At 46.5% G+C, this 13,029-nt stretch overlaps 1 protein-coding gene across 3 annotated transcripts in view; it reads left to right on the top strand.

Annotated features, from left to right (window-relative positions):
• The first annotated feature begins 10,269 nt into the window (after window positions 1-10,269).
• The window catches only part of GALC (galactosylceramidase), a 61,480-nt gene continuing 58,720 nt past the window's right edge, over window positions 10,270-13,029 (top strand). For all 3 annotated transcript variants that reach the window (XM_077819229.1, XM_077819228.1, XM_077819230.1), the window contains exons 1-2: window positions 10,270-10,509; window positions 12,330-12,398. In XM_077819229.1, the coding sequence (XP_077675355.1) occupies window positions 10,300-10,509; window positions 12,330-12,398 (279 nt within the window). In that variant the 5' untranslated portion in view covers window positions 10,270-10,299. The remainder of the gene's footprint in view (window positions 10,510-12,329; window positions 12,399-13,029) is intronic.

Raw genomic sequence — 13,029 nt, 5'->3', positions numbered from 1 at the left:
CTTCCTCCGAAGCCTCACCTGCCTCTTCCCACCTCCTTCTTCCCCCTCCCCCGAGACCCCCCCTACCTGCCGCTTGCTCCTCTCTGCCCCCTCCCAGTGCCTCCCACCAGCCACTTGCTGCTCCGCTGGCCATCCTGGGGCCCGTTGAACAGCTGCTCTGTGGCCAGCTCCAGGACCATGGAATCACTGTTGCTGCTGGGTGCTGAGCACCCCCTATTTTTTTTCTGTGGGTGCTTGAGCCCCGGAGTACCCATGGAGTTGGTGCCTATGATTGGCAGAAGACAAGACCAAGATTCTCAACCCAGATTAAGGTTCTTCAAATGCTGTCTATAATTGCCTGCACAGGAAGAAGCGTTTGATGTTCTGATTCTGCAAGTTGCTTGGCACCCTCAACTACTAAGAGGTGAGGGGACTCGGTACCTTGCAGGATTGAGACCTGAGTCGTGTCCTGAAAATCAGTAGATTTGGCCTCTGATTGGCAAATGAGATGTTCATTCCAGAGTTGAGGGTCTTCTACTGAAAATAATATGCTTCCACAGATGTATTCATTTAGGTGCTCAGCAAAAATTACCCAACTGACTTCATCTGTCTCATCATGATGGCAAAATAATATTACTAAGCAGCTCATATAAAAGCATCAGGATGTGACAAGATATATAGTCTAGTGGATTGAATATGGACTAGAGGCCAGGAATTCTAATCCTGGCTCTGCCACTGATTCACTTTGTAGCCTTGAACAGTCCTTATTGTCCTTCTCCCCCTGGTAAAACAGAGCTAATAATACTGGTTTACATATCTCGCTGGGGTGTGGGAAGATTCACTAATTAATGTTTGTAATACTTTGAAAAATAAAAAATTGTATGCACGTGTTCAATGTTGTTGTTAAGGATTAGCAAACAAACAGGAAACAGTCATCATTTAGGTTTCAGAGTAACAGTCGTGTTAGTCTGTATTCGAAAAAGAAAAGGAGTACTTGTGGCACCTTAGAGACTAACCAATTTATTTGAGCATAAGCTTTCGTGAGCTACAGCTCACTTCATTGGATGCATCATTTAGACATCATTTAGTCATCATTTAGACACTACAGTTCTTCAGCTCCATAAGAAGCAGAAGCAGTAGCTAGAGTAAGACCAGCAACATCCCTTATCGGATAAATAGATAAGACCTGGGTTTCTATATCTAGATCTGACACTGACTAGCTATGTAATCATGGGCAAGTCCTTTCACCTCTCTGTGCCTCATTTTTTTTCCATCTGCAAAAAGAGTAACTATTCTTGTAAAGTGCTTTGAGATCAATAGATGAAAAGTCCTATTTACAGATAAGTGTTATTATTTCAGTGCATTAACAATTTGATGACCTTCCCTTTATACAGAATGTTTTATTGGAGTAGGATCTGTGTGGAAAACCTGGCTTGCCTTTATGGAATATTGTTTACTATTTCAGTTATTCATATTTTGTAGGTGCATGGCAGTACAACAATTAAATATCCTCCAACGTAGATAATAAAAACAGACCCCTTGAAGTGAGAACCTTCTCATCCTGCTAGGTACCCCTATACCATACACCACCTAACCCACCAAGCTTCCCCTTGGAAAAGCCTTGGAAAAAAAGTTTGTCGTGTACTCTGAAAAAGACAAAATCCAGGTTCTGGCCAGGGTGGATTTGATTTAAATCACTAGTCAGGAAGACTCGATTTAATCATGGTTTTCTACATAAAATTGGATTCTTGTTGGTTGTTTTAACTTTAATACATATTCTACACAACTCAGAGATAGATGTATGTTTCATTTTTAGACGGTACACACTATACATTTTTAAACAGTGATTTATTTTGAAAACTTTTCAGATTAGTTTTACAGCTATATCAGAAAATGAATGATGGTTTGGTTATTTCATTTACCAAAGGTAACTGAAGCAGATATTTATGAAGTCATTGAGAGGTGAACTATCTCCAATTCACCAGGTTAATCATTAATATTTGGAGGATTTTCTTGCCATGCTGTATTAGGAGGAGAACATCACCAGACAGACATTTAAATTGTTTTATTTAACTAAAACAATAACACTAAGTATTCTGGATTTTTTTCTTCAAGAGCAAACATAATATTTTAACAGAACAAGCATATGTCCCTCGCTTCTCATATTTATCTCCAGACTTCTTCTCCTTGTCTAGATCTATTCCGCCCCCAACAATCTTCTATTCATTGAACTTTTTGAAACTTTGCACTTTTAGAGGGAGTTAAGGGATTGACTCTTGTGTACATAAATTTGCAGACGGACAATAGGGTTGAGGTCTGTTATTTCTCACCTTTATTTATTTATTTATTTTATTTGTATGCTTGTTAACAGCAAAAATGTTTTTATCTCTGGAGACACAAATGCACAGTTTGAGAAGGGCAAAACTAAGTATCTCTGATGCTATCTTCTAGACTGAGCACTGAGTCCCGTTGGGTAGATAGAAAGATTAACCTAAATAATCTATACAGAAGCCCCTGAAACTGCATAAGATTTGGTCCCTAATCCATGAACTATTGGACCTAATTTACAAAACATTTCTTAAACATTACATGAATATATTGTCTCATACTATAGACTTAAAATTTATAATCCCTATTCCATGATGAGATATCTTTGAGCTATATTGTATCTTTAATTAAAACTATCTTTAGATAGATTTTTTTCTTCAAAAACCATTTTATAAAAAAAATCAGATTTAAATAAAAATAATCTGATTTTTTTTTAAATTAAATCATTGATTTTTATCCACCTTGGTTCTGGCACAACAAAATGAGAAGTGTATTCCAGAGCCAAGTATCCCTCACCAATAAAACTCTTCTACCAGCTCACTTCTACTTGCCAGAGGGCTATAATCTTGTAGCCTTAGATCAGGAGTGGGCAAACTATGGCCTGCGGGCTGGATCTGGCCCGTCAGGGCTTTGGATTGTCAGCCCAGTGGCTCAGCAGGGCTATGGCAGGCTCCTTGGCTGCCCTGGCCCTGCACTGCACTGCTCCCTGAAGCAGCTGGCGCCACATCCCTGCAGCCCGTGGGGAAGTGGGGGAGGGGCAGAGGGCTTCATGCGCTGCCCTCGCCTGCAGGCACCACCTCCGGCAGCTCCCATTGGCCGGGAATGGGAACAAGGGCAGCTTCTGGGAGCAGCGTGGGGCCAGGGCAGGCAGGGAGCCTGCCTTAGCCCCGCTGCATGCTGCTGCCACCCTGGAGCTGCGGGATGTAAGCCCCTCCTCCTCTACCCCTCCTGCACGCCAACCCCTTGCCCTGAGCCCCTTCCTGCACACCGCACCCCCTCCCACACCCCCCACTGCCTCCTGCACCCCAAACCCTTGCCCCAGCCCTACATTCATGGCCCTGCATGCAATTTCCCCACCCAGATGTGGCCCTCGGACCAAAAAATTTGCCCACCCCTGCCTTAGATGATCACAACATCTATGGCAACAAAGGTAATCTCAAGTAGAAATGACCTAGGGCTTACAGGTCAAAATAATTGCTGGGGATCAATTAGTCATCAGTACGGATTATGCAGCATGGATATAGTAAATGGGCAGCCTCATTCTGCACTGATGCAATTTCCTAATGGTTACAGGGAGTAGTAGATCTGACTCAGTGTTTGAAGGGTGTGTGTGTGTGTGTGTGTGGAGTGTGTGTGTGTGTGGACTTTAAACACTGTCTTAACAAAGCTGTTGCCCCCAGATTCCGATAGACCATCCCCCCCTTTTTCAGACTACTTTAAGCACTGAGCCTTGTGTAGCACGGCAATCATCCTGCCTCAATGTAACAAAGGCTTTGCTAACTTTCATGAGCTTCTCATCCACAAGGAGAGAATGTAACATTTCTGAAGCACAATGGAAAATCCTTCTCCATAAAGGGGAGATATTTTTAAAACAGGCTTTAAATTACTGTGGGTTTCCAAGTCCATTTGGCCGAATGAGAAATAGCAGGTCTGAAACTGTAAGAACATAAGAACGGCCATACTGGGTCAGACCAAAGGTCCATCTAGACCAGTATCCTGTCTTCTGACAGTGGCCAATGCCAGGTGCCCTAGAGGGAATGAACAGGTAATCATCAAGTGATCCATTCCCTGTTGCTCATTCCCAGCTTCTGGCAAATAGAGGCTAGGGACACCATCCCTGCCCATCCTGGCTAATATTCATTGATGTACCTATCCTCCATGAATTTATCTAGTTCTTTTTTTTAAGGCCAATGTCTGCCCTACAAACTTTGGTCAATGCAAGTTACATGAGAATGGCGATACGGGGTCAGACCAATGGTCCATCTAGCCTAGTATGCTGTCTTCTGACAATGGCCAATGCCAGAAGCTTCTGAGAGAATGAACAGAACAGGGCAATTATTGAGTGATCCATCCTCTGTCATCCAGTCACAGCATCTGGTAGTCAAGAGACTTAGGGAGACCCAGAGCATGGGGTTGCATCTCTGACCAGCGTGGTTAATAACCATCGAGGGACCTATATTCCATTAATTTATCTCACTGTTTACACCTTTTTCCTGATTATTTATGAATATGTTGAACAGTACTAGTCCCAGTACAGATCCCCAGGGGACCTTACTATTTACCTCTCTCCACTGTGAAAACTGACCATTTATTCCTATCCTTTGTTTCCTGTCTTTTAACCAATTACTGATCCATAAGAAGGTATTCCCTCTTATCCCATAACTGCTTACTTTGTTTAAGAGCCTTTGGTGAGAGACCTTGTCAAAGGTTTTACAAAAGCTGTGTTGACTCCTCCCCAACAAATCATGTTCATCTATGGGTCTCATAATCTCTTCTTTACTATTTGCCTGGTACTGAGGTTAGGCTTACTTATCCTGTAATTGCCAGAATCACCTCTGGAGCTTTTTTAAAAAATTGGTGTTACATTAGCTATCCTCTAATCATCTAGTACAGAGACTGATTTAAGGGCTTGTCTACACTGGCAAGTTTCTGCACAGTAAAGCAACTCTTTGCGCTCAAACTGCAGATGTGTACACCCTGCCAAGCCACTTGGTGCGCAGAAACTCCTCAGTTGCAGTGCTGGAAAAAAACCACCTCGACGAGAGTCATAAGACTATTTGCGCAGAGGCTCCAGCGCTCTATTGCCAGCGTAGACACTTGATTGCTTTCTGCGCTGTAATTGGCCTCTGGAGCAGTCCCGTAATGCCTCAGGTGACTGCTCTGCTCATTGTTTTGAACTCGGCTGCCCTGGAGACATGCGCCCCTCCCTTTTCAGAGCACCGTTTGTGACAGCCATTGCGTGCTGTGCTGATTTGGAATGCTCGTGCTGTTGAACACGGTGGCAGGGGTGTGTGTGTGTGTGTGTGTGTGAGAGAGAGAGTGCTGTGTAGAGAGCCCAGGGAAGGAGGCATGGGTTGATGTTGCAGTTTCCCCCTCCCCCGCCTCAGGACTGGTTTTATCCTGCTGCTGTCTGAACTTATAAGACAGCATGCTGACACACTCTCTGTCCCCTAAAACACACTGTCTCTCTCCCCCACTCCATACACACACACACACATTCCCTGTCACACATTCTCCCTCCCCCTCCCCACTTCAGTTGACATGCAGCTGGCAATGTAGTAAAATGCCCATGGAACAATGGAATTGGGAAACCTGCATCATGTGACGCTGTGCCTGCCCCATGAGGCATTGCAAACCCTTCCCAAAGCACCCTGTGGCCAGTTGCACAGTGGGATAGCTACGACAATGCACTGCTGTCTTTGCTGTTGCAAGAGCTGCTAATGTGGATGCACTCCAGCGTCACAAGGAACACAGTGTGGACGCACAACAGTGATTTAAATTCCAGTGTTTTAATAAAAATGGTATAACTTGTGGTGCAGAAACTTGACAGTGTAGACATACCCTAAGTGATAAGTTACATACCAGTTAGTAAAAAGAAAAGGAGTACTTGTGGCACCTTAGAGACTAACGAATTTATTTGAGCATGAGCTTTCGTGAGCTACAGCTCACTTCATCAGATGCATACCGTGGAAACTGCAGCAGACTTTATATATACACAGAGAATATGAAACAATACCTCCTCCCACCCCACTGTCCTGCTGGTAATAGCTTATCTAAAAGCCATTTTCCAGCTTTTAGATAAGCTATTACCAGCAGGACAGTGGGGTGGGAGGAGGTATTGTTTCATATTCTCTGTGTATATATAAAGTCTGCTGCAGTTTCCACGGTATGCATCTGATGAAGTGAGCTGTAGCTCACGAAAGCTCATGCTCAAATAAATTCGTTAGTCTCTAAGGTGCCACAAGTACTCCTTTTCTTTTTGCGAATACAGACTAACACGGCTGTTACTCTGAAACATACCAGTTAGTAATTCTGCAGTTTCACATTTGAGTTCCTTCAGCACTCTTGGGTGAATACTGGCTGGTCCTGGCAGTTTGACTGTTTTAATTTATCAATTTATTCCAAAACCTCTTCTATCAACACCTCAGTTTGGGACAGATTTGTCACCTATAGAGAATGGCTCAGGTGTGGGACTCTCCCTCACATCCTCTGCAGTGAAGACTAATATAAAGAATTCATTTAGCTTCTCAGCAAAGGCATGGTCTTCATGAGTGTTCCGTTAGCACAGTGATCGCTCAGGGGCCCCACTGGTTGTTTAGCAGGCTCTCTGTTTCTGAGAAACTTAAAAATTTTCTTGCTGTTAGTTTTTTTTGTCTTTTGCTATTCAAATTCTTTTTTGGCCTGCCTTATTAGTAGGGCAGGTCTAAACTGTAAATGCCACTGTTGTACTTTGAACAGAAGATACTGTAAAATGATGGGCGAGAGCTCTCCTGGCAGCTGAGTTACTTCACCTCTGCAAGAAGGGACGGCTATTGTGACGTTGCACTCTATATGATTTTATGAAAGTATGCTGATGAGTGTGAATATAATGTAACTAAAATATGCTTCATGCAAAAGGTCTCTTGTAAGGTATCATTACAAAGCTTATCTAATGAGTTTGGTCATCCTATTTGTATAAATGTATCACTCTTGTATCTGAAACTAGAAATATGAAATATAACTCTGAGGGCCTATTGTAATTAGGCAAAGTGTGGGTCATTTAATGCTGGTTTGGAATCTTGATGGCTTCCATCAACCAGGACAATTGACTATGAATGGCTCTGTTTGCAGGCAGGCCTTCCTGTGAGTCAGGCTGGGAGGAATGAAGGCTTGGGGTCTTACAGTGACATGTGATCATGTCACCTGAACTGGAATCCATCTTTAACCTGGTGTTTTTCCATTGAGAAGGAGGGGTGGGAACCCAGAGGGACAAAGGATTCCTGCCTTATGCAAAAGATATATAAGTGGGTGGAACAGAACAAAAGGGGCAGCCATCATGAGAAATCCCCTAGCTACCACCTGAGCTGGAACAAGGGCTGTACAAGGGGAAAGGCTTGTGCCCAGATCAGGAAGCCGTCCAACTTGTGAAAGAAATTTACTGAAACATCTCTGAGGGTGAGATTTTATCTGTATTCAGTTTTATTACTGTACTAGGCTTAAACTTGCATGTTTTATTTTATGTTGCTTGGTAATTCACTTTGTTCCGTCTGTCACTACTTGGAACCACTTAAATCCTACTTTCCTTATTTAATAAAATCATGTTTTACTTATTAATCCAGAATATGTATTAATACTTGGGGGGGGGGGGCAAGGGAGGCGCAAACAGTTGTGCACATTATCTCTCTATCAGTGTTATAGAGGGCAAACAATTTATGAGTTTACCCTGTATAAGGTTTATACAGGGTAAAACAGATTTATTTGGGGTTTGGACCCCATTAGGAGTTGGGCATCTGAAAAGATGGGAACACTTCTTAAATTGCTTTCAGTTAAGTCTGCAGCTTTGGGGCATGTAGTTCAGACCCTAGGTCTGTGTTGGAGCAGACTGGCATGTTTGGCTCAGCAAGCCAGGGTGCTGGAGTCTCAAGCTGGCACAGAAAGCAGGGAGAAGTAATCGTGGCACATCAGTTGGGAGCCCCAAGGGGGTTTCTGTGATTCAACCCGTCACAGCTATGTCAGCAGCCGCAGCTCTCCCGCCAACATAGCACTGTCTACACGGGGGGGTTAAGGTCGGTATAACTACGTTCCTCAGGATGCGGATTTTTCATACTCCTGAGCAATGTAATTATACCGAAGTAAGTGTGTAATGTCACTTGATTGCCAGAGCTTATGCTTCTTTCTATTTTCATGAGTAGAATTTGACTTCCAATTTTTAAAGAATGCCTTTTTGCCTTTAGCTGATGCTTTTACTGTGCTGCTTAGCCATCATGACATTTTTTTAATCTTCTATTTTTTTTATTTGGATTACACATTTCATTTGAGCCTCTACTATGATTTTTTTAAAAAGTTTCCATGCAGCTTGTAGGCATTTCACTCTTGTGACTGTTCCTTTTAATTTCTGTTTAACCAGCCTCCTCATTTTTGTGTAGTTGCCCTTTTTGAAGTTAACTGCTATTGAGGCTGACTTCTCTAGTACTCCCCTACTCCCAGGGATGTTCAATTTAATTACATCATGGTCACTACTACCAAGCAGTTTGGCTACGTTCACCTCTTGGACCAGATCCTAGGCACCACTTAGGACTAAATCAAAAAGCACCGCCATGGGTTTCAGGACTATCTACTCCAAGAAGCAATCATTATGTTACATTGGGGTACAGCTGCTGAAGATAGTCTGTTGCTCCGGTGTGTGCATACTTGGCTGCTTGAACCAGTGCTGTCTAGTGTATTGACAATTACATTTTGTGGCAGCACATGGTTTACACCATAGTGTTTTGGGGCTGATATTTCCCCTCCAGCCCCATCCAGCTCTGTGGTGCCATGGTTCACCTCAGACTGCTTCAGCAGGGCTCTGGAGACAGAGTCCTTCGGTATCAGGTGATGCAAATACACACAAAATATTAAAACCCCTACCGAGGTGCCCAAGCCAGCTAGAGTTGCCAGGTGTCCAGTTTTGGACTGGAACACCCAGTTGAAAAGGGACCCTGGCGGCTCGGTCAGCACTGCTGACTGGGCCATTAAAAGTCCAGTTGGCAGTGCAGCAGGACTGGCAAGCACCCTGCCCGCCTCCTGGGAAGTAGTGACATGTCCCTCCAGCTCCTAGGGGGAGGGGCGGCCACGGGGTCTCCATGCACTGCCCCCGCCCCGAGTACCAGATTCACAGCTCCCATGGGCTGGGAACCCCTTGACCCCATCCCGGAGCCCCTTCCTGCACTCCAAACTCTTCATTCCCAGCCCCACCCCAGAGCCCTCACCCTGTCCAACACCCTAACTCCCTGCCTCAGCCTGGCACCCCCCTCGCACCCTGAACCCCTCATTTCTGGCCCCACCCCAGAATCTGCATCCCGAGCCAAGTTCCTACCCCTTCCCACAGCCGTTGCAACCCCTGCCCCAGCCAGAGCCCCCTCCCACATTCCAAACCCCTCATCCCCTCTTGTACCCCAACCCCATGCCCCAGCCCAGAGCCCCCTCTCGCACCCTGAACCCCTCATTTCTGGCCCAACCCCCTGCCTCAGCCCAGAGCCCCCTCCCACACTCCAAACCCCTCGACCCCACCCAGCCGAGACCCCTCTCCTGCTAGAGGCCTCCCCCTCCCTTTGCTGCACCCCAACCCCCAGGCCAGAGCCCCCTCCCACACTCTGAACCCTCAATCCCACCGCCCAACCCCCCTCCTGCACGCCACCCCCAGCCTGGTGAAAGTGAGGGAGGGTGGGGTGGAGTGAGTGGGGGGAAGGCCATGGGAGAAGGGGCGGGGCAAGGGTGTTTGGTTTGGAGCAGTTCCCTAAAGCCAGGCCCCTGGCCCGCTCTGTCTCACTGCGCCAGGCTCTGAACCTGCAAGGCAATTTAATTCCTGGCACCACCTGTGGCCTGGGTTGAACCTGAGGCTTGACTCCAAGCACCGCCCCCTCTTCCCACGTGTGCGGGATCCGCCCTTCGCAGCCTCACTCCCGTATCTCCCCCTCGATACAGCCCTGGCGGCGACCCTCAGCGCAAAGCTCCGCCCAAAGACCTCACCTCCAACATGGCGTCGCAGCGGCTTCCCTCCGAAGCCAGCTCCCCGCAGAGTCACATACCCTAGTTAGCACGTTCGTGCCCGTACACAACATGGCAGCCGCTAGCTTCAGCTCACGTTATCACGTGACCGCCGGAGGCCCGCCCTCCCTCCCTCCCCTGTGGGAAGATGGGGGCGGTTCGCCGAAAGGCCCGGCCCCTGTCAGGTGACCGCCGGCTGGTGTGGTCTCGTGACAACGGCGGGCGGGTGGCTGGAGTTAGAGTTGATGTAGGAGCAGGACGGCTGCTATGGACGCTGCTGGAGGGAGGCGTGGAGGGTGCCCGGGCTCCCCTCGCCGGGCTGGGGCTCTGCTGTGGGGCTGGGCCCTGCTGGGCTGCGCCTGGTGCCCTCGCCCCCCGGGGGCCGCTGCCGCCCCTTTCCCAGCCGGCTACGCGCTGGACGATTCGGTCGGGCTGGGCCGTGAGTTCGACGGCATCGGGGCCGTGAGCGGCGGAGGGGTGAGCGGGCGTGGGCAGCGGTGTGGGTGGGGTGGGTGGAGCGGGAATAGGGGGTCAGTGGTGGGCTGGAGGGGCGAGAGGGATGGGGTAGAGGTGGGTGTAGGGGCTGGCGGGAGGGAACGGGGGCTGGAGAGAGATCAGACCCTTCGGCAAGTTTCTGGGTGGCCACCCCCGCATTGGGTTGTGCTTTTTGTGTGGGCTGAAGAGGACTGCCCTGAAGTGACCGTCTCTTGTGCTGTCTGTGCATGTGGCCTCCCCCTCGGATTTGTAATGCAGAGTGAAGGGCTTCACCTTAAGGAAAATAAGAGAAATAATAGTGCAGGGAAATTCAGAAAAGTGAGAGTGTGTCCATGTGTGATAATGCATTGAGGGGAATGGGGTGGAGGTATTGTTGCCTGTCAAATTCAGGTGCTGAAAAGCATGGCACAAAGTTAGTGTTGGAGGGAGACAGGATGTTCCCTAAATGTAAGTTGGAGGTCCTGGCTGTGAGTAGAATTTGAGGTTGAGGAACGGTGTGGGAGAATGCTGCTTGTTCTCCTTTCGCCTCCTGCAAAAAAGATGTGGGGTGTGTGTGTGTTGTGGTCTTTTTCCAGTTAGGATGATAGGAGATACTAAAGGACAAATGAATCTGGTATAACTCCATTGAAATCCTGGGATTAATTTTACCCTTGACCTACATTTTAAAGACTTCTCTCTATTGTTTTTCAAATATTTAAACCACCAAATGACCAGTAAGTTTCCAGGGACCTCTTCCAGTCCAGTGATAAGTGTCATGAGCTCCATTCAAGCTCTACTGTGGTAGGTAATTAGCACCTCTCTGGAGTTAGCTTGGAAATTAAGGGTATGTCTACACTTACCATTTAAAGCACAAAAAGTCCCTTTTTTGCGCTAAAACCGAGGGAGTGTCTACACTTGTTAATGACTTTTTGTGGTGAAACTCAGAAGTTTCGCTGCAAAAAGAAAACCACCTTCATGAGAGGCATACAGCTCTTACTGCTGTTCTTTTTGCACTGCTGTGAAAGTGAAGACTCCTTCTAGCAGTGTAAACACCCTTTGGCCTCTGGAGGATATCCCACAGTTCCAAAAGCGACCACTTCTGGCCAGCATCTCCGCTGTTCTGACACATGGATGTCCGCCCCTCCCCTTGTAAGCCCCAGAAAGTTTGAAGCTCCCATTCCCTTAAGCAGCCAGACAGCAGAAGGTTTTTAAAAAAATGCCTGGAAGAAACCAGGAAGTAATGAGGCTCCTGAGACATGAAGCAGGGCAGCACGGGGCACTGAGCAGGGACCCAGAATGCCTTCTGCTCACTCCCCCACCCTTCCCACAAGACCTATCCAGAGAGCTGCACTGTGGGGATAGCTGCCCTGCTCTCATCCTTGATGGAAGTGCTGCTAGTGTAAACACTCTCTGACGCCTGAGGAATTGAGTGAGTACACAGACCAGCCTTTAAGTCTCACTGGTGATAGGGAACCGGTAAAAGTACAGTGCAAAAACTCTGTAAATGTAGACATATCCGTAGTCTGACTTGGGTTTAGGAGGAAGAAAAGCAGGGAAAACTTTTAGTTTTCATTTGTTAATGTCTTTCTCCTATAAGATAGTAAATTTTGTGTCTTAAAGGGGTGTTGAATTTTTGTGGGTATCTGGTTGGCTGAGTTCTTGCTGACACGATTCCTTAGTTCTTGGTGGGATTTGACTATGCTATTAATTATATTAGGTTGGCTAGAGCCTTAGATAGGAGGCTCTTAACTATTTAAAATCCAGATAAATAATACAAAATAACTCTGTATATGCTCTTTTCCCTTTGTTCTTTTCTTTTTCAGGCCACCTCTCGACTTCTGGTGAATTACCCAGAGCCTTATCGCTCTCAGATATTAGATTATCTGTTTATGGTAATATCTGTCTTACTGATATAGAACTATCTCTAACCTCCTGTAGAGTTTTAATGTGTACTCTTATTTTTAATGGCAGTTCTCTAAAATGCATTAGATACTGGTTAAAAAATACAAAAAACCCTTATTTTCTGAAGTATTATAGCAGGGATCAGCAATGTTTGGCATGTGGTCTGCCAGGGTAAGCCCACGGGCGGGCCAGGCCTGTTTATTTATCTGCCGCATCCGCAGGTTTGGCTGATCGCAGCTCCCACTGGCTGCAGTTCACTGCTCCAGGCCAATGGGGGCTGCGGGAAGTGGTACAGGCCGAGGACACGGCAGGTAAACAAACCAGCCCAGCCCGCCAGGGGGCTTACCCTGATGGGCCGCGTGCCAAATGTTGCCGATCCCTGTGTTAGTGGGAGAGCTTAAATAAAGTCATGCTTTAATAATTATGGTGATACTTAGGGCCAGATTTTTAAAGGTACTTACATACCTAGATGCTTTTGAAAATCCTACTGGGCACCTAAATGCCTCTAAAAATCTGGCCTGTAAGCATTATACGAAGATTAACTAGTGCTAATTTATTAATTGACCTATAACTGTGATTGCAAACAATATTTTGTTGTCTTTTAGCTGATAAGTAGGGCTT

The sequence above is a fragment of the Eretmochelys imbricata genome, chromosome 6 (assembly GCF_965152235.1).
Source record: "Eretmochelys imbricata isolate rEreImb1 chromosome 6, rEreImb1.hap1, whole genome shotgun sequence".
Taxonomy (NCBI): Eukaryota; Metazoa; Chordata; order Testudines; family Cheloniidae; genus Eretmochelys; species Eretmochelys imbricata.
The sequence above is the reverse complement of the archived record's forward strand: the minus strand, read 5'-3'. Positions and strand labels throughout refer to the sequence as shown.